The sequence below is a fragment of the Mobula birostris genome, chromosome 11 (genome assembly GCF_030028105.1).
Source record: "Mobula birostris isolate sMobBir1 chromosome 11, sMobBir1.hap1, whole genome shotgun sequence".
NCBI classification, from domain to species: domain Eukaryota; kingdom Metazoa; phylum Chordata; class Chondrichthyes; order Myliobatiformes; family Myliobatidae; genus Mobula; species Mobula birostris.
The window spans coordinates 56,587,819-56,610,364 of NC_092380.1; the positions used below are offsets into that span (position 1 = coordinate 56,587,819).

Below are 22,546 nucleotides of genomic sequence, written 5' to 3' on the forward strand. Positions count from 1 at the left end.
AACATTTTTGTTTTTGCAGTACTTATTTTACCTTAACTATTTAATATACATAGATATTTACCGTAATTCAGGCTTTTTTCTATATTTATCATGTATTGTACTGCTGCCACAAAGATAACAAATTTCATGACATATGCCAGTGATATTAAAGCTGATTTGACTGATGACTAGAAATTTGTTAATAGAGATATAAAGATCCATACTCCTGAACTCTCCTCCTTCCCTCATCTTACTTTCGCAACAGCTGCTCTTCTAACTCGACTACACTGCACAATACGTGAGCAGCCCGACAGCCTCCACTCACTCCAACATGGCACAGGAATTGAAGGAAAGGCCTTTGTACACACCACTGCACAAGAGCTGCTCCACTGAATCCAACATTATGGGACTTGTGTGCAACAGAGTGTAGCTGTGAGATGCCCTCTCACAAAATGCAATGGGTTTTTTCAAATGCTATTTTTTTTCTAGCAAGCAATAGAATCGTGGAATCGTCACCTTACACGGTTTATTAATGGATTGTCAAAGTTTGTGACCTATATAAAAGGAACCAATGAAATACATTTTAATTGGGTGAAAAAACCAAGGATGATAAAGGAACTCCACTAATTTGTTTAGGCAGGAAGCCACATAGTTATTCTCACCCCCAAATTTAAAACAGAAGTTTATTTTACTGGATTTGACACATTTCAGGATTTTTGCTGTAGATTTTATTCCCCAGTATATTCAATTGCCAAATGTCCAACGAGCATGATTATCAACCATTCAGGTACCTGGTAATGTAAAACAATTTGTACAGAGAACATTGTTGATACTTTCAGAGAATTAGGGTCAGTTCCTGAAAAGAATGGCTTTAAAAATTGTTCTGGCATTGAACTAAAGCAGTGTATTTGCACAGCAAGTTATCTGCGTATGTACACCAACTTCTATTTCCCTCACTCAAAACAAAATGATTCAGATCCGCAACTATTTAATCAGTAAACAGACCACTCAGAATGGTCAATCTTTGCTAACTGAGCAGGAATTAGATTTCACCTTTCTTTACTCAATTAGATAATAACTGTTGAATCAAAATGTTCAGTGCCCCTTGGATAGGTTGAGTGGGGGGGGGGGTGAACAAAAACAAACTGATAACAAACACAGTTCCATGCTGCTTTCTAATGAACAATTTGATGAATATTGTCAAGTTTTAAATGCTCTATAAAGTGCTTCTGTTCAGAAGCTCCATATGGGTCAGTCCTGTACTACAAACATCTGACTTAAGGACACCCCTACTTATGAATGAATTCCAAGAGTTTTAAAAAATTCAGAAGTATGAATGACATACCTACATGCATTCCTCACTCTCCCCCTCTTACCCAAACCAACCCCTCCAATTGTCTATTTTACTAATTGGTCTTTCTTATCAACCTTGTATGCCTTTGATCCCATTCATTGCAATACTGATTGCCACATGGAATGATTTTTGCATATACCCCACTGACAGATAAAACCGACTTGTGAATGTCTGTGAAAATGGAATGTGCTCATTACCCATCGAGGCCTGTATAATTCTACAAAGTAAAAGTGCTGAATGTAAAAATCAACTTAAATAGTGAGCTGCAATATTGTGCCCATTTGCAACGATCTTAGCATCCATTTGGAAATTTGATTCCCAATTTTCCAGCAGGATTTTCATCCTTCCTAGGACCTGCCTTGGCATAAAAAGTCTCCTAATGGCATCAACTGCTTGCAAACTTTGTCTCCAATGTGATTTTGAACGTCACTTATCAGGCAAAACAAATGTTGTTATTTACTTTTAGAAAAACTAGTTTTTACACTTTTTTTCTTTGTAGGGCCAACACACAAGACACATCCTTTTCACTGAGATCTGTAACATGGAACACTACATCGTACCATACCGGGACTGCTTTGTACAGGGAGATTTGGTTATGGTCTTTTGCAGGTTTTTGCAAGAGTGTACATGAGAGAGACAGCGAGACAGACAGCAAGGGGAGAGGGAGAGCGAGACACAAAGAGAAACAACAAGATAGATACAGCAAAAGACAGCTAGCTAGATAGACAGTGGAAGAGAGAGAAACAGCAAGGGAGAAGGGATGGGACAGAGGGGGGTAAAAGTGTGGGGGAGGGCGAGAGGCTATGCAAATAAGAGAAAGAGCATGTGAAAGATAAAAGAAAGCATGTGATTAAATAAGCAGCAATACATAATATGAGTACAGGCCAATAGGATATAAAATAAATTAAGAAGGGGAGATTAACCCAGTCAAATGATCAATACCTGACAACACCCAAAGTCAGACCTTTCATTATAGTGCCTGTTAACCATATAACAATTACAGCACAGAAGCAGGCCATCTTGGCCCTTCTAGTCCATTCTGAACTCTTACTCTCACCTAGTCCCACCGACCTGCACTCAGCCCATAACCCTCCATTCCCTTCCTATCCATATAGCTGTCCAATTTAACTTTAAACGACAACATCGATCCTGCCTCAACTTCTTGTTGTACCAAAACTCATTAACGAAAGAACAGCCTCAGGTCAGAGGTGCAAAGAGGCGACCGGAAATATCAATATATTATTATAGGAAAAAATTCATTTTAGAGAAACTGCATTATCTAAAGTGAATAAAAGTGAAATGAATTATTGATCTGGCCAACAATATAATTGTACAACAGATACTGCTACTGAACAGGATTTCCAATTGCAATATACACAGAATGCTGGAGGAACTCAGCAGGTCAGGCAGCATCTATGGAAGTGAATAAACCATCAACGTTTTGGGCTGAAACCATTCATCAGGACTGGAAAGGAAGGGGGAAGATATCATAATAAAAAGTTCAGGGTGGGGTAAGAGGGCAAGCTAGGAGATGATAGGTGAAGCCAGATAGGATAGGTAAAGGGCTGGGGAAGGAATATAATAGGAGCAGAGAATGGACTGGGGAAGAAAGGGAAGAAAGAGGGGCACCAGGGGGAGGTGATAAGCAGGTGAGGAGTTGAAGAATGAGGCCAGAGTGGGGAATAGAAGGAGGAAGCGGGAGGGGAAAAGAAAAGAATATTATTGAAAGGAGGTCAATGTTCGTGCCATCAGGTTGGAGACTACATAGATGGAATATGAGAGTGGCCTCATCCTGACAAAAGAGGAGGCCATAGCCTGCTATGTTGGAATGGGGTCGGGGAGAGGAAGTAAGATGGTTGGAATGGGGACGGGGATAGGAAGTAAGATGGTTGGAATGGGGACGGGGATAGGAAGTAAGGTGGCTGGAATGAGGACGGGGTTAGGAAGTAAGATGGTTGGAATGGGAACAGGGATAGGAAGTAAGATGGTTGGAATGGGGACGTGGATAGGAAGTAAGATGGTTGGAATGGGGACGGGGATAGGAAGTAAGATGGTTGGAATGGGGACGGGGATAGGAAGTCACATGGTTGGAATGGGGACGGGGATAGGAAGTAAGGTGGTTGGAATGGGGACGGGGATAGGAAGTAAGGTGGTTGGAATGAGGACGGGGATGGGAAGTAAGCTGGTTGGAATGGGGACGGGGATAGGAAGTAAGGTGGCTGGAATGGGGACGGGGATGGGAAGTAAGGTGGTTGGAATGGGGACGGGGATAGGAAGTAAGGTGGCTGGAATGAGGACGGGGATGGGAAGTAAGGTGGCTGGAATGAGGACGGGGATAGGAAGTAAGCTGGTTGGAATGGGGACGGGGATAGGAAGTAAGGTGGTTGGAATGAGGACGGGGATAGGAAGTAAGGTGGCTGGAATGGGGACGGGGATGGGAAGTAAGGTGGTTGGAATGGGGACGGGGATAGGAAGTAAGGTGGTTGGAATGGGGACGGGGATAGGAAGTAAGATGGTTGGAATGGGGACGGGGATAGGAAGTAAGATGGTTGGAATGGGGACGGGGATAGGAAGTAAGATGGTTGGAATGGGGACGGGGATAGGAAGTATGGTTGGAATGGGGACGGGGATAGGAAGTAAGATGGTTGGAATGGGGACGGGGATAGGAAGTAAGATGGTTGGAATGAGGACGGGGTTAGGAAGTAAGATGGTTGGAATGGGGACGGAGATAGGAAGTAAGGTGGTTGGAATGGGGACGGGGATAGGAAGTAAGATGGTTGGAATGGGGACGGGGATAGGAAGTAAGATGGTTGGAATGGGGACGGGGATAGGAAGTAAGATGGTTGGAATGGGGACGGGGATAGGAAGTATGGTTGGAATGGGGACGGGGATAGGAAGTAAGATGGTTGGAATGGGGACGGGGATAGGAAGTAAGATGGTTGGAATGAGGACGGGGTTAGGAAGTAAGATGGTTGGAATGGGGACAGAGATAGGAAGTAAGATGGTTGGAATGGGGACAGGGATAGGAGGTATGGTTGGAATGGGGACGGGGATAAGAAGTAAGATGGTTGGAATGAGGACGGGGTTAGGAAGTCACATGGTTGGAATGGGGACAGGGATAGGAAGTAAGATGGTTGGAATGGGGACGGGGATAGGAAGTAAGATGGTTGGAATGGGGACGGAGATAGGAGGTATGGTTGGAATGGGGACGGGGATAGGAAGTAAGGTGGTTGGAATGAGGACGGGGTTAGGAAGTCACATGGTTGGAATGGGGACAGGGATAGGAAGTAAGATGGTTGGAATGGGGACGGGGATAGGAAGTAAGATGGTTGGAATGAGGACGGGGTTAGGAAGTCACATGGTTGGAATGGGGACAGGGATAGGAAGTAAGATGGTTGGAATGAGGACGGGGTTAGGAAGTAAGATGGTTGGAATGGGGACGGGGATAGGAAGTAAGATGGTTGGAATGGGGACAGGGATAGGAGGTATGGTTGGAATGGGGACGGGGATAGGAAGTAAGATGGTTGGAATGGGGACGGGGATAGGAAGTAAGATGGTTGGAATGGGGACGGGGATAGGAGTAAGATGGTTGGAATGGGGACGGGGATAGGAAGTAAGGTGGTTGGAATGGGGACGGGGATAGGAAGTAAGGTGGCTGGAATGAGGACGGGGATGGGAAGTAAGGTGGTTGGAATGGGGACGGGGATAGGAAGTAAGGTGGTTGGAATGGGGACGTGGATAGGAAGTAAGATGGTTGGAATGGGGACGGGGATAGGAAGTCACATGGTTGGAATGGGGACGGGGATAGGAAGTAAGATGGTTGGAATGGGGACGGGGATAGGAAGTAAGATGGTTGGAATGAGGACAGGGTTAGGAAGTAAGATGGTTGGAATGGGGACGGAGATAGGAAGTAAGATGGTTGGAATGGGAACAGGGATAGGAAGTAAGATGGTTGGAATGAGGACGGGGTTAGGAAGTAAGATGGTTGGAATGGGGACGGGGATAGGAAGTAAGATGGTTGGAATGGGGACGGGGATAGGAAGTAAGATGGCTGGAATGGGGACGGGGATAGGAAGTAAGGTGGTTGGAATGGGGACGGGGATAGGAAGTAAGATGGTTGGAATGGGGACGGGGATAGGAAGTAAGGTGGTTGGAATGGGGACGGGGATAGGAAGTCACATGGTTGGAATGGAGACAGGGATAGGAAGTAAGGTGGTTGGAATGGGGACGTGGATAGGAAGTAAGATGGTTGGAATGGGGACGGGGATAGGAAGTCACATGGTTGGAATGGGGACAGGGATAGGAAGTAAGATGGTTGGAATGGGGACGGGGATAGGAGGTATGGTTGGAATGGGGACGGGGATAGGAAGTAAGATGGTTGGAATGGGGACGGGGATAGGAAGTAAGATGGTTGGAATGGGGACGGGGATAGGAAGTAAGATGGTTGGAATGAGGACGGGGTTAGGAAGTAAGATGGTTGGAATGGGGACGGGGATAGGAAGTAAGATGGTTGGAATGGGAACGGGGATAGGAAGTAAGATGGTTGGAATGAGGACGGGGTTAGGAAGTAAGATGGTTGGAATGGGAACGGGGATAGGAAGTAAGATGGTTGGAATGGGAACGGGGATAGGAAGTAAGCTGGTTGGAAATTCCACTTTTGGCAGATGGAGTGGAAGTACTTGACGGAGTGGCCCCACAATTTATGTTGGGTCTCACCAATGTAGAGGAGGCCACATCAGAAGCACCAGATACAATAGTCAACCCCAACAGATTCATAAGTGAAGTGTTGCCTCATCTGGAAGGACTGTTTGAGGCTCTTAATGGAAGTGAGGGAGGAGGTGAAAGGGCAGGAGTACTCATTTCTGTCGCTTGCATGGACATATGTCAGGAAGGAGATAAATGGGGAAGAACAAATGGACATGGGAATTATAGAGGGAATGATCCCTTCAGAAAGCAGAGAGCAGGGGCTGGGGATGTAAAGATGTGTTTGGTGGTATGATCCTATTGAAGATGATGGAAGTTGTAGAGAATGAATTGTTGTGTATGGAAGCTTATGGGGTGGTAAGTGAGGACAAAAAGAACTCCACCCATGTTAAGACTGTGGGTAGATGGGTGAAGCACGGATGTCCGGTAAATGGAGGCAATGTGGGTGAGGACAGCATCAGTAGTAGAGGAAGGGAAATCCTGTTCTTTGAAGAAAGAGGAATGATGTCCTGGAAAGGAATGCCTTATCATGGGAACAAACACGGTGGAGACAAAGGAACTGAGAAGGGGGAGTAGCATTTTTACAGGAGACAGGGTGGAAAAAGGTATAGTCAAGAGAAACTGAGGAAGGGGAGAGTGGTATCAAAAATGAACCAAATGAATTTAAAGCAGAGTGGAAGTTGGAGGCAAAGCTGACGAAATTGATGAGCTTAGCATGGGTGCATAAAGTAGCATTAATGCAATTGTCAATGTAGCACAGGAAGAGTTGGGGATCATTACCAGGGAAGGCTTTGAACTTGGATTGTTCTACACAGCTAACAAAAAGGCGGGCATAGCTGGGATCCATGGCTACTACTTGAGTTTGGAAAAAGTGGGAGGAGCCGAAGGAGAAACTGTTGAGGTTGAAGACTATTTCTGCCAGACAAAGGAGGGTGGTAGTGAGCGGAACTGGTTTATACTTTATACTTTATTGTCGCCAAACAATTGGTACTAGAACATACAATCATCACAGCGATATTTGATTCTATGCTTCCCACTCCCTGGATTACAAATATTAAAAATAGTTAAAATGAGTAAATTTTAGGTCTCCTTGATGGGGGATAGAAAAGTGTATTGGGATTGAACATCCATGGTGAAAATGAGGCAGTCAGTACCAGGGAATTGAAAATTGATGAGGAGATCGAGAGCATACAAAGTGCCTTGGATGCAAGTGGGAAGGGAATGAACCAAGGGGGATAGAATGGGGTTGAGGTGTACGAACACTTGTTCAGTGGGGCAGGAGCAAGCTGAGGCAATGGGCCTACCTGGACAGTCAGGTTTGTGGATCTTGGGTAGGAGGTAGAAACAAGCAGTGCAAGGTAAGGGAAATATGAGGTTGGTAGCAGTGGATGGAAGATCTCCATTGATGGAGTTGGAATGGTGCAGTAGACAGTGGCCTGAATGGGGTCCTTTTCGAGGAGCAAGTAAGAGGTACTTGAGATTTGCCACTTGGAGTCAGTAAAGTAGAGGTCAGCCCACCACACTACAAGAGCACTGCCTTTGTCTGCGGGTTGGATGGCAAGGTTGGGATTGGTGCAGGGGGAGTGGAGGGCAATGCATTCAGAGGAGGTAAGGTTTGAGGAGGAGAGTGCTGAGGTCGAGCCAGTTGGTGTATCATTGCCAATTGTTCAGAAATCTCAATAGTTCAGCCTCTGACTTATCAGGTACTAATTCATGTGCTCCCTTTAACACAATGGGGCCCCAGTTCCTGCACTCCCTTTAAAGTCACTGGAGTCCCATTTTGGTGCTTTCTGTACACAGTGGCAACTCAGTTCCCATATTCACCCTAAAAAAACCAGAGTGCCTAGCTCTGGACTCCTTTGGAAATTCACCTGGTGCTGTTTACTGCATTCCCTTGAAATGCACTGTGTTCACTGGACATTTATGATCTACTTCGTAATATCTTAAAACAGTAAATTAAAATGCATTGAGTATTTATTGAAGTAACATCTAACAGACCAGAGAAGTCCTGACTGTTCCACATTGACAAAGTTCTACAGTAATAGATTGGAAAGACTGGCAAAACTATGTCAAATAATTTCGAATGCAGGCCAAATGGGATAGACTGGGACAAAAAGAACCATAAAAGCCAAGAAGATTTCTAGTGGAGAACCTTGGGACAGAAGTTCCACTGTACCATACACCTGGTTAGACTACATCTACAGCACAGGCCTGGAAGGAGTGCAATTATAAGCAAAGGTCACTCAAACTTGGATGATACTCCAAGTTATAAGAAAGGCAAGACAGTGACTATACTTCAATAGGAGACTGAAGAGATTTGGTATGTCAACAAAAACACTCAAAAACTTCTGTAGATGTACCATGGAGAGCATTCTGACAGGCTGCATCACTGTCTGCTATGGAGAGGGTGGGGGGCTACTGCACAGGACATAAAGAAGCTGCAGCGAGTCGTAAATTTAGTCGGCTTCATCTTGGATACTAGCCTACAAAGTACCCAGGACATCTTCAAGGAGCGGTGTCTCAGAAAGGCAGCATCCATTATTTAGGACCTCCAGCATCCAGGAAATGCCCTTTTCTCATTGTTACCATCAGGCAGGAGGTACAGAAGCCTGATGGCACACACTCAGTGATTCAGGAACAGCTTCTTCCCCTCTGCCATCAATTCCTAAATGGACATGAACACTGCCTCACTTTTTTTGATATATATTATTTTTGTTTTTCCACGATTTTTAATCTATTCAATATTCATATACCATAATTGATTTATTTTATTATTTTTTAAAACTTTTTCTATATTATGTATTGCATTGAACTGCTGCTGCTAAGTGAACAAATTCCACGACACATGCCGGTGATAATAAACGTGATTCTGATACTACCTGGACTTTAGAAAATTAAGGATCATTTTATTCAGACTGATAGGGTGGATACAGAGAGCCTAAAATGTTTAGGACTAGAAATCTTAAATGAAGCTTCAAATTTAAAAATCAAAATCAGATCTTTCAGATCTGAAGAGAACACAGTAACAGAAATCTGAAACTCTTCTACAATTGACAACTAAATTTGAGTTTGAGGAAGGTGGTTAGTATGTGGATTTAAATCAAAACTTAGCTGAAATCTCAATACTGTAGTGTGGAACCTGCTTTAGGGGCTCCAGAGCCATTTACAGTAATTGAAATGTTCTCAAAACAGTTCACAATTTTCACAGCAAGGGGTTTTAATGAGAGCACAATTTTTAATCATATCTTGCCAATTTAGGTTAAACCTGTAAGGACAAAGATTCATGAGATATCTTAATTTAGTCTAAGACAAAACGATAGTGCATCAGCTTACTTTCTAATGAAGTGCTCTTGAAAGAAAGCAGCACTTTTGTTCTAGAAATATCGGAATAGGAACAGGCCATTCTCTCCCGGAAGCTGGTACAGACTTGGCTGCCCAGTGTCTCAATTTCATCCCTCCCCTCTTTGATCCATTACCCTGGTTCCCTTCCTTATTTTTTATTATCATCAGCATCCAAAGCTTAAGGTGGAAGGTCAGTAATTTCCACTGCACAAAAATACATTTCCTGATTTTACTTCCGAATGTGCCTATTCTAGATTTTTTCACCAATAAAGACAGTTTTACTTTAATCTTAACCATGAAAGGGAGGGGTTCAAAGATCTAAATGAGATCATCTTCCAACTCAATGCATGATAGTGTTTGTGCAAATGATCCTTCTAATTAAATCCATTTAATTTTGTATGATTACGAGTCTGCATCTGGCCTCTTTTTTTTATGTTTGATGTCATTCCTTGTGGTGTGGTGCCAAACATGAGGGGTGACCAAGGCTTAAAGCAACAGTGATGTCCTTGATTTTGTTATTCCAGCTCCCAAGGTCAGTCACAGCTGATGACGTTGTGACAAAATATTTGTATATACAAATAAGACAAGATATCTAAAAAGGTGAAGTAGTACAGACACTGCTATCACCTTATTTCCACAATGAGATCAATTATTCCTGGTTTATGTGAACTTGAACAAGTCCATAACAAGTTACCAACTTAAATATTTTCTTTCCATCAGTTGACGTATCATTGTAACATCCCACATTTTTCACAACAGTTTTATTCTGTATCATGAAAACACAACTTCTCAGTTTTCCATTGACATGCTCCACCTGACATTCTAACACTAGGAGATTTATGGTATCTGAAAAGGCATATTAATTCCATGGTGCACAGGGGAATGACATACATCCTAATCATGGGCTCATTCCTGCAAAATACCAAAGTGCAGGAGGCTTGGGGTGCAATGTGCTAGAAAGCTGGACTCCAAGTATCTAAAGACCATTCTTTCGCCTGATTTGTTGAAATATGGGTCTGGATCTTGATGGCCAAAAGATAGAACAAAGGAAATTCTTCTTTGAGAAAGAGAACCTTTGGTGAGGTCACTGTAATTTGGTTTCAACTGGCTCCTGGGGGGGGGGGGGGGGTTGGCAAAAGTTAGAGGGATGGAGAATATAGCAGAGGACCAGAAGGCAGAACAGTTGTGAGGGTTGAAAATTTCCCTTGATCTATCTGAGAAGGGTTCACAGTGTGAGATTTCATGGAATGGACCTACTGAAGCAGTTCCAATTCAAGTAATGAAGAAGTTGTCACATACTTGCAAATGTAAAGCAAAAAGGTCCAAATCTGTGTTGTATGACAGTGAACACTACTGGGAACGTTCAGCTTTCTCTCTGTTAGCTTGTAGAACAGAAGAGCAGAAAGGAAATTCAACTTCCTTATACAATTCTTTTAAAATTAAAATTGAATAAAGGAATGGAAAAACATTGCAAAATCATTGCATGATCCATTTTCCAGGCCCCTATACTTTAATTAGATTATCATTTTATATCATGCAGGTATAAAATGTAAATAGAGGACAAGGCCACTTCGTCCCTCCAGCTTGTTCCACCATTCAACAGGATCACGGCTAGTTCAACATTCCTTGTCCACTGTCTTACGCTTTACTCACAATCTTTGATTCCCTTCCTGAGTAGAAATCTACCTCAATTTTAAATGTACCCAAACCCTTTTTCAACAACTCTGTGACAAGGAATTCAAAGCATGTACAATGACCTGAGGGAAGAAATGTTCCCTCATCTTAAAAGGGCACTCCTTATTCTGGTTTCTTACTCAGGCTCTGGAGTAATCATCCCCTCAACATTTATTTTGTCTAGTCACCCAAGGTATCCTTGTTCTGAACTCCAGTGAGTCCTAATCTAGTTAACTTTTCAGTATAGGGAAAACTGATTAATACATGGGATCATCTCGGTGAACCTTCTCTGAACTTCCTCCAATGAAATAATACTTTTCTTTAATTAGACTGACTGAAATTGTCCACAGTACTCTAGATGTGGTCTTGCTGATGTCTTCTACCATTGTCGTAAGGTTATTATTCCCCTTGAAATAATAAGCAAGTAATATTTACCGTAAATCTGGTTAGTATAAATTTGCTTCATTCCTCTAAATCAACAATTAATATTGTAAACCCAGCCCCAGTTCTACTGATATCCCACCAGTCATAGATTGCAAACCTGAAAGAGATAGGCTTGTCCCCTACCCTTTGCTTCCTACTTGCTAGTCAATCATTTATCGATATCAATATGTTCTCTTCAACATGGTGGGCTCTTGTGATTTTAGCAATTTATTTACAACGTATGAAGAGTGCGCAGAGGCAGGACACAAATCAGCCACTGAATAACAGAATAATCAACCCAGCTGTACGTTCAACAACACAAGTGCGCAACTCAACCAGTCGAAGGAAGCATATGATGATTCCAAAACTCAGCTAGAAGCAGCTGGATGAGATCATTCACTGTTGGACTATAGCCTGGTTACATGTTACTAGTTGCGTAAATAGATGCGTTAATGCTCAGGGTAATTAACAGACACAGGGAAAACAGTCCAGTCTGCCGCTTTGAATGAGGAACAACCCAAGACACCACCTGGGGCTAAGATAATATATACACCTCTGTCGACACCAGGCAAACCAAGTTTTTTTTTAATACAAATAGAAAATGTTGGAAACTCATCAGCCAGTTAGACAGTAGTTTTGCTGACAGAGAAACAGTTAATGCTTTAAGGCAATGGCTAAAAGGAACAAGTACAACGGCAGGAAAGGTGGAGGTGACATGAGAACATAAAGGTAAAATCTGCAATAGGGCGGAGGACAGGAAATATCAAATGATTCACAGCCCCAGGTAGTTTCATGTAGAAATTTCCAGCACTTTCATTAATTTGTTTAGGCATTACTATTAAGTCTTTTGAATAAAATGCATTATTAAGAAATTATGTATGAAATTTACATGCATGCCTTCTCACGGGATATGTGGAATATTTTAAATTTCCCTCACACAGGTCTGTTTCCATGAACATACAACGGTCCTAAAGTACTGCTTCATGTCCTTACTCAAAAATGTATCACCCCTGTTTCTGCATGTCATATGACCTTGCTCAGGTTTCCTTTCCTTGACTTCGCCATCTTCATTTCAAGCAACGGTAGCTATGAATATTTAAGCCCATTGATCTGCAAGACTACACTTCCTCTTGTAAAGTCTTGCTTGGTGTCACTGTCTCAATTACACTGATTGTGATGGCACATTCCTCTTCCATGAAAAGATTATCCCTCACTGTGATAGGCAAGGCTCTGACTCCGGATTCTATTCATTTCTTCCAGGCACTCAAATTATGATTTTCGTAATTAAATACTTCTTCCAATTCAGTGTTTCCATTATTCACAATCAGACTGTTTATATTAGGGATCTCAAATATAGATTGAGTGACTACTGTATGAATTACTTGTATTGAAAACGTATAGATAAGCAAACATTTCTCAAAGCCTATCACTTTAATTCTCATTTCTCCCCCAGTTCTGACCTCATGTTCTATGAAATCTCCTGAGTTCCAAGGAAGTTGAACCCTATCTCCAGAAACAAGTTATCACTGATTCAAGCAACACACACCAAAGTCGCTGGTGAACGCAGCAGGCCAGGCAGCATCTCTAGGAAGAGGTACAGTTGACATTTCAGGCCAAGACCCTTCGTCAGGACTAACTGAAGGAAGAGTTAGTAAGAGATTTGAATCACTGATTCAGCAATCTTCAGTCTTCCAGATTCTTTAGTGAGTAAAAATAACTAGATTACAACTCCCGCCCATTTTATCAGATAGCTATTCTTGGCACTAATACTGGTGGTTTGTTGAGGAACAGCTCAGGCCCTTCAAGCCACACCGCCCAGCAATCCCCTGATTTAATCCTAGCCTAATCACAGGACAATTTACAATGACCAATTAACCTACTAACTGGCATGCCTTTGGACACTGGGAGGAAACCTGAGCACCCAGAGGAAATCCACATGATCACAGAGAGATCGTACAAACTCACTACAGGCAGTAGCAGGAATTGAACCTGGGTCACTGGTACCGTAAAGCATTGTGCTAACCACTACACTACCATGCCGCTCCTTTATTGCTGTAATTTTTTTATTATAATTTGTTGTTCTATCAGGCACAGTTAAGCAACATTCCATTCTGAGAGCACACAGTTGCAGCAGCCTGGGTTCAATACCTACGTCCAGAGCTACCTGGCTGGAATCTGCATATTCTGTCTCACCCTGTGGGGGTTTTCTCTGGCTTTCCAGTTCCATCATGTCATAAATGATTGCTCAGGGCCATTGCTGAAGTGAGCAGAGTAAAGTGGTGAACTGAGGCATGCTTCTGTGAGAAGAGGTGAAGGCTAAGGTCCCAGAGACCATTGTGGATCAGCCACTGGGCTAGTGGGCCAGTGCAGGAATCTAGGATCTGAGCAATGTTCCCTCCACAAAAGGTTGTCACCCTTTACCTCGTTGGCATGTTAAATATATTTTATGATCACACACAATCACACTTCCTCTTCCAGTTACTGACATGGACTGTGTTGACAATGTGGAATTTGTGATCATTTGTCTGCAGATTTTAGAACTGGCTTATTTATACTGTTTGAATTGAAAAAATTATTGATTCACCATGTCGAATTCCAAAGAAACAAAGGGTGTGAATTGCAAATGAACTGCGAGTTCATTTAAAGCGGAATGGCTTAATGAAACAGTAGAAATTGCTGCACCAAAACCTCATGAAGTCAGAAATATGCAGCTACAAGAAATATTATGTACAATACAGAAACTGGTGTTACCTGCATTTATTGCTGAAGAATTTGCAAGGGGGAAGAAGTGGAGTGATATTTGTGAACTTGACTTTTTAAAGCATCATTTAGCAAGCAAATCACATATGGGCGGTGTGCAAAGGCTCCAGGGAGAAAATCCTTCATTACCGCTAAAGGCCTGCTACACGTTTTGTGAGAGTGCAGATGAATGAGAGCAAAAACGATCAAACCGAGAGAAGATCAAAGATCTTATTGACAGTGTTTTGCCAGCTGTTAAAATGAATACCTCTATATATAAAATTCAGATCACACGCTGTCACTGGGCAAAAAATTGCACAGCACAAGATTTTTGTGCACACTGGTCATTACAAATTAGAGGGAACATTGGTTCTGAGACTTTGGCTCGGGAGGCTTCAGTAAGGAGGCACAGGTGAGGAGCAGGTAAGAATAGGCAAGGTTTTTTCATATATAGTAGTATTAACTAAAAAGATACCAATTTAAACAAATTAAATGAAATAGGGGTGCAGGATCAGGTAATGTGCAATCGCTGCATGATATGGGAGTTGGACTCTACTGTGGTTCCCGGTGACCACAACTACAGAAAGACTTGGTTGCTGGAGGAATTCAGGCTCAAGGTTAATGACCTGGAATCTGAGCTTCAGATAAGCAATGCATCAGGGAGGGAATCTCCTGTGTTTCAGGAGGCTGTCACTTCTATCAGACTAACTACTTTAAATTTGATCTGAGGCCAGGTAGATAGCAAAGATGTAGGAAGAATAAGGAAAGGGGTTCAGCTGACGGAATTTGAGCAGCTAGAGACCAACTTAAAATGCAGAACCAAAAAAGGTAATACCTCTACAACATTACCAGGGCCAAGTGCAAATTGCTACGGGGTTCTCAGGGTTAATGAAATCAGAGAGCTAAATGTGTGGCTCAAAGATTAGTGTGGGAAAAGTGAGTTTGAGTTTGTGTGGAACACACACACTAAATGCTGGAGGAACTCAGCAGGTCAGGCAGCATCTATGAAAAAAAAAGTACAGTCAACATTTGTGGGACATTGGCACCAGTACTGGGAAAGTAGGGAGCTGTTCCAATGGGTCGGCTCCATCTAAACCATGATGGAACCAGGGTCCTAGCGAAACACAAAACTAGAGTTGTGGATAAGGCTTTAAATGAAATAGTGGGGTGTGGACTCAGCAGCTTGGAAAAATACGGATAAAGTAAAAGGGAAGGAGAGTGCAGGAAGTGTTATGGAATTCTCCAGAATGAAGAATTTGACAAAAAGTTCAGAAAGTAAGAATTTAACTTCAGGTAACATGAAGACAAAATTGAAAAGGGTGGTGAATGCATGACAGAAAATGTTATATTTGAGTGCACACAGTATACAAAATAAGGTAGATGATTTTGTAGCACAGTTAGATATTTCCAGTTATGTTGGGTCCATGGCTTTTCATGGTACACGTTAATGATCTGGAGAAGGGAACTGATGGCTTTGTGACCAGATTTGCAGACTATACAGAGAAAGGTGGAGGGGCAGGCGGTGTTGAGTAAGCAGGAAGTCTGCAGAAAGATTTGGACAGATTAAGAGAAGGGAAAAAGAAATGACAGATGGAATACAGTGTAATTAGGTGTGTAGCCATGCAGTTTAGCAGAAGGAATATAGGTGGAGACTATTTTCTGAATGGGAGCAAATTCAGAAACTGGATGTATAAAGCATTTGGGAGTCCCAGTACAGGATTTCCTAAAGGTTAACTAGCAGATGGAGTTAGCAGCAAGGGAAGCAAATGCAGTGTGAGCATTCGTTCCAAGCATAGAATATAAAAGAATATATTATAGTGGGGGAGTCAGAGACAGAGGGTACAGCCTCAGTATACAAGGACACTTCCTTAGAACAGAGATGAGGAGGAATTTCTTTGGACAGAGGGTGGTGAATCTGTAGAATTCATTGCTACAGAAGCTCTGGAGACCAAGTCATTCTGTAAATTTAAAGCAGAGGTTGATAGGTTCTTGGTTAGTAAGGGTATCAAGGGTTATGGGGAGAAGTCAGGAGAATGGGGTTGAGAGGGGGAAAATCAGACATGATTGAATGGTGGAGCAAACATGATGGGCTGAGTGGCCTAATTCTGCCCCTATGTTTTATGATCTTGTACAGCATGGAAACCTAAAATACACCCCAATTCTACCGTAGGAACAGAACACTACAGTCCACCCCTTGCTCTACTACGAACTTACTGTTTTTGTGCAAATGTACTATTCTGCAGTTTTCCTCTCCACTCTGTTACATAATTTATGTACAATTCATATTTTGTGTTTCCTGAACTTGTGAATCTGCTACAAGGAAGGATTTTTTTTTGTACATTCATGTCATTGCTGTATTGTGCACACAGCAATAGACACAACTTGACTTGAACCAGTCCTTGGCCCACCATACCTGTGCTGACACATCTCCATTTATCCCATCTTCCAGCACTTGTCCATAGTCTTCTATGCCTAGGCAATTTCCATCCACATCTGCTAGCAGACTATTACTGTGAATTGCCCGGAGTGTTGGTGAGAGGCGGGAGAATGGTGAGCGCAGGTAATCACCATGACAGAGAGAATAGGTTAGCCACAGGCCACTAAGTGGGAGGGTTGTGACTAAAGGAAATGTTTTCACTAGCCGATGGGATGCAATTCCAAAACCTGATATTACGATTTGTTTCCTTTAGCACCAACATTACATCCGATTTGTCCTGACAACACACTCAAAATGCTGGAGGAACTCACCAGGTCAGGTAGCATCGATGGTTGTTAAAGAGTAAACGGTCGACGTTTCGGGCCGAGACCCTTCATCAGGACTGGGATCCACAACTGGGATTCTCTCTCCGCCGCTTGCAGACTCCTGCTGAAGGGTCTCGTCCCAAAACCTCGACTCTTTTCCGTAGCCCGCTGAGTTCCTGCAGCTTTTTGTGTGTTGCTTGGGTTTCCAGCATCTGCAGATTTTCCCGTGTTTGCAATCTATGCTAACTTCTTTTTACGAGCATTCTCATCCCTGCCCTTTCATGACTTAACCTCACTGGCATCACCCTTTGCCTCTCCATCTGTTCAAAACCTTAAGGTGCTGTACCTGCTTGTAAAATACCTTTCCGCCAGATGAAAGATATTTTCCCTCCCTCCTACAATCCCCAGACACTCTTTCTGTGCGTAAAATGTGCACATCTGCGCCCAAGGTACCTCGCTGATAGTTGGGGAGTTCGGGAAAGGGTGAGATTGGAGGCGAGAGAGATTCCCGTCCCGGGAACAGGGCGTCTCTGAATTCGTTTCTTACCGAGACAGGCTTTGCTGACCAAGGTACAGGCTGTCAGCGCGCCGGCCGATGCCCCGTAGATGTTGCTGGCGTTGTGCACCAGCTGCGGGGCATGCTCGCACAAGCAGCTGGCCACTCCGACATGGTAGATGCCCAGAAACCCGCAGCCGGCGAACGAAATGCTCCAGGACGAGTCCTCGGGCCGCAGCATCTCCTCTGTGGGCTCAACTTCAAACGCGCCCTTCGGCAAACGTACTCGGAGCCGGCTTCTGACACCCTCTGGCTGCCGCACTCACATCTTCCGCTAAGCTGCTGCACAGACGTTTCCAAACACCCGGATCCTAACCTCCTCTGCTCTGCTCGACTCAGCTCTGTTCTGCTTGGGAGCGCTCCTGGATACTCTCTTTCTCCCTCCACCCCAGCCAATTACCTTCGCCACCCACCTGAATGACCCTCGCGTTAGCCAATCACCGAGCTCCCACCCCGATCCACGTAACGCCACTGTCAACTGCTGGCAGTGAAAGGTCGGGCTTGTTTTTATATGTAGATTATTATCATACACTGAAGGCGCTGCCGCTAATTGGTTGGCCGGGGTATGCTGTACAATGTGCAAGGATACCGGAAACGATCGCAATATCACTGATAACGTAGTTTTGCCTTTATTTTCATATTTCCAGCATGTGCAATATTTTGTTGTTGTCATTCTGATTCTCAAACTTAAGCGCTTAAAACAGCACCACGCCCATAGGGAAGATACTTGAAACTCAACGCAAAAACAGACCGATTTACTTAGCCTTTTTACAGAGAAAAGCTTCTCAAAATATCTCAGCAAGAGCTATCATACTCCAGTAACTCGGCAGGTCGAAAAGCATTGTCTGAGTGTGAAAAGTTAGGGAGAGGAATTGCGCTGTTCCCCCCCCCCCCACCAGATGCTGGCCGATCCGCTGTGTTCCCGCAACAGGCTGTTTGTTGCTCCGGGTTCTGGTGTCCCGCACTCTCTGCCTCTAGCTACCATGCGAAACTGGATACCAAACATACACAAGGTCACTTTTGTGGAAGAGGTAGGCAGCGGGTTACTGATGTCCGGCTCGTGTATACGGCCGCAACGGTAGGGATTGCGTAGTAAACGGAAAAGACAATGCTAGCTACCACAAAGTCAGAGTCTCTAGGGCAATGCTAACTGCCTAGCACGGGGGTAAGGGTTCTTCTGAGCTGGTAAAGAACTTGGGAGTGGGATAGAAGGGTGCCACGGTAATTTAGCAGTTAGCGCAACGCTATTACAGCTCGGGGCGTCGGAGTTCGGAGTTCGATTCCGGTATTCTCTTTTAGCAAACTTGAGCATTCCTTCTTGTGTTTCCTCCGGGTGCTCCGATTTCCTCCCACAGTCCAAAGATGTGCAGGTTAGTAGGTTAATTAACCATTGTCCTGCCCTGTCGGTGGTTTGCTGGGCAGCACGACTCGAAGGGCTAGCTCCACGCTGTATCTCTAAATAACTGTGTTGCTGAGAGAATCCTGGGTGTTACTGGCGCATAGGTAGAATCAGGTACTGTGTTTTTGGGTGATTTTACACAAAAGGCTTAAATAGGAAAAAGCCCTGAGGCGGGGGGGTGGGGGGGGGAACAAAACATTAAGATGTTGCCACAGAAAAAGATGACATAGTTGGCTACATCATTTTGGATAAAGGAACATAGACACAAGAGATTACTCAGACACTGGAAATCTTGATAATTACATACAAAGTGCTGGAGGAACTCAGAAAGTCAGACAACATGTATGAAGAGGAATAAACAGTCGACGCTTCAGACCGAGACTCTTCATCAGGACTGAAAGAACGGGGCAGAAGCTAGAATAAGCATTTGGGGGGAGGGCAAGGGATACAAGCTAGTAGGTGATAGGTGACTCCAGGTACAGGGGAAGGTGGGTGGCACTTGATATGAAAAGTTGGGAGCTGATATGTGGAAGAGTTAAAGGGCTGAAGAAGAAAAGGGAATCTGATAGGAGAGGTCAGTGGAATAAAAGGAGGGGGTGGGGAAAAAGAGGGAGGTGATGGACAGGTCATGAAGGCAGGTAAGAAGTGAGCGCAGTCTCACCTGCAAGAGGATGTTCAGATATTCAAGGCTGGAGAGAGACTGAGAGGAAGAGGAATATGTCATAATTACCTGGATGTCATTTTTGACTTTGCTGTGATGCAAGCTGGTTAGAATTGAATTGACTTTATTACTTACATCCTTCATATACGTTTGTACATGAGGAGTAAATATCTTTACATTACATCTCTGTCTAAATGTGCAATGTGCAACAGGACAGTCAATATAACATAGAAATACAATTGTATCAGCATGAATTAATCAGTCTGATGGCCTGGTGGAAGAAGCTGTCCCGGAGCCTGTTGGTCCTGTCTTTCATGCTGCGGTACTGTTTCCCGGATGGTAGCAGCTGGAACAGTTTGTGGTTGGGGTGACTCAGGTCCCCAATGATCCTTTGGGCCCTTTTTACACACCTGTCACTGTAAATGTCCTGAATAGTGGGAAGTTCACATCTACAGGTGTGCTGGGCTGTCTGCACCACTGCCTGCAGAGTCCTGTGATTGAGGGAAGTACAGTTCCCATACCAGGAAGTGATGCAGCCAGTCAGGATGCTCTCAATTGTGCCTCAATAGAAAGTTCTTAGGATTTGGGGGCCCACACCAAACTTCTTCAAATGTCTGAGGTGAAAGGAGTGTTGTTTTGCCGTTTTCACCGCACTGCCGGTATGTACAGACCACTTGAGATCCTCAGTGATGTTTATGCCAAGGAACTTAAACTGTTTACCCTCTCAACCCCAGATCCATTGATGTCAATAGGGGCTAACCTGTCTGCATCCTTCCCTAGTCCACAACCAGCTCCTTTGTTTTTGTCATATTGAGGGAGGGGTTGTTTTCTTGACAACCGCTGTGTCAGAGTGATGACTTCTTCTCCGTAGGCTGCCTCATTATTATTTGAGATTAGGCCAATCAGTGTAGTGTTGTCAGCAAATTTAATTAGCAGATTGGAGCTGTGGGTGGCAACACAGTCATGGGTATACAGGGAGGAAAGGAGGGGGCCTGGTACACAGCCCTGAGAGAATGATTCCTGCCAGAAATTAATGTTAAAACTATGGATTTTAACCTTACAGAGCCTGACAATATTCCTGATGTTTGCCTGCCCGAGCAATTAGCTCACCAGCTAGTCAAACTATTGATACCCTATGGAATACTTGACAGCAATCTGATATTGGCTTATTCTCCGATGTACCAGCCAGGCTAAAAGTGTTCAGTCATTCATGGGCACACTTTGTCATGTCACTGACGGTTAACTCAGAGTGAGCCTTCTGTGACCAGGAATGTGGTATTGGCACAATTTTCACTTATTGGTTTAGTTATCTTTGGGATTTATGCTGCTAGTTAATCTGAATTATTTTCCTTAAGTAGCCTGAGTTCCTCATAGATGGAAAGCAACACAAGTTTAATAATGTCTGAGTTACAGACTTACCCAAATTTGTCCTCAGGATGTGAATGTTAGACATAAGGGAGCTTTATACTTACCCAATTATACTAATTATATGAAATATCTGCTGGTTCAACAAGATCCTATAGGCCCATACCCTTTACCACTTCAACCTCTACCACACCCCTTGCACTCACTATTCTGTGTAAAAAAGTTACCTCTGACACCCTCACCCCAAACTTTCCTCCAATTATGTACTATATCTTAAAATGATGTCCATAAGCGGATAAGACATAGGTGCAGAATTAGGCCATTTGGCCCATTGAGTCTGTTCTGCCATTCAATCATGACTGATCCCTTTTTTGCCTCCTTAGCCCCACTCCCTGGCTTTCTCCCTGTAACCTTTGATGCCATGTCCAATGAAGAACCTATCAAACTCTGCCTTAAATACACCTAATGACCTGGCCTCCATAGCTGCCTGTGGTAATAAATTCCACAAATTCACCACCATCTGGCTCCTCTGGTATTAACCATTTCTCCCCTGGGAAAATGTATCTGGCTATGCACTTGAGAAGCATGGAGGAACATCTGGAGAAACTTCTGAAATGCCTGCTTCGTTGCCGCTGCTACTGTGCGATCGAAAATCTCCGGAGAGGTAGGCCCCAAATCCTCGGCTTTGCCTATTGCCTGTTGCCGGGGCCGGGGTCGAAGCGCTCAGCAGAGATGGTGCTCTGTGCTCGGTGTCGGAGAGCTGATCGGAGGCTTGAAGTTTTCGGACGGACTCAAGAGTCGTCTTTGGTCGGGTGCTTCCAGGGTGCTGCATCGGCAAGTTTGCGGCGCTGGAGGTTCATGGCAGGAAGAGTTTCTCCCTTCTACCGTCTGCGTGAGATGATGAGACTTTCGAGAGACTTTGAGACTTTTTTTTTTTACTTTGCCCATGGTCTGTTCTTTATCAAATTACAGTATTGCTTTGCACTGTTGTAACTATATGTTATAATTATGTGGTTTTTGCCAGTTTTTTTAGTCTTGGTCTGTCTTGTGTTTCTGTGATATCATACTCCTGGAATATTGTATCATTTCTTAATGCATGCATTACTAAATTACAATAAAAGAGGACTGCGTGTCCTCATAATCTAACCTAATCTAATCTATGCCTCTCATCCTCCTTCGCTCCAAAGAGGAAGCCCAAGCTCACCCAACCTATCCTCATAAGACATGGTCTCTAAACTAGACAGCATCCTGGTAAATCTTCAGATAAAGGAAAGTCAGTGCATGTAGTTTACTTGGATTTTGAGAAGCCTTTGACAAGGTACCGCATATAAGGCTGCTAAACAAGCTCACGGTATGACAGGAAAGATAAAAGCATGGATAGAAGATTGGCTAATTGGGAGGAGGCAAACTGGGAGTAAAGAGGGCTTTTTCTGGTTGGCTGTCACTTTCTAGTGATGTTCCACAGGGGTCTGTATTGTGACGGCATTTTTTTCATCTTTTATGTCAATGATTTGTATGATGGAATAAGTGGGTTTGTGACTGAGTTTGCAGATGATACAAAGACAGGTGGAGGGGCAGGCAGTATTAAGGAAGCAGTGAGTCTGCAGA

At 43.7% G+C, this 22,546-nt stretch overlaps 1 protein-coding gene across 1 annotated transcript in view; it reads right to left on the reverse strand.

The window, feature by feature from the left end:
• pnpla2 (patatin-like phospholipase domain containing 2) overlaps positions 1-17,949 on the reverse strand; it is a 69,862-nt gene extending 51,913 nt beyond the window's left edge. The window contains exon 1 of the mRNA XM_072272264.1: positions 17,505-17,949. Within this exon, the coding sequence (XP_072128365.1) occupies positions 17,505-17,694 (190 nt within the window). The 5' untranslated portion in view covers positions 17,695-17,949. The remainder of the gene's footprint in view (positions 1-17,504) is intronic.
• Positions 17,950-22,546: the final 4,597 nt, after the last annotated feature.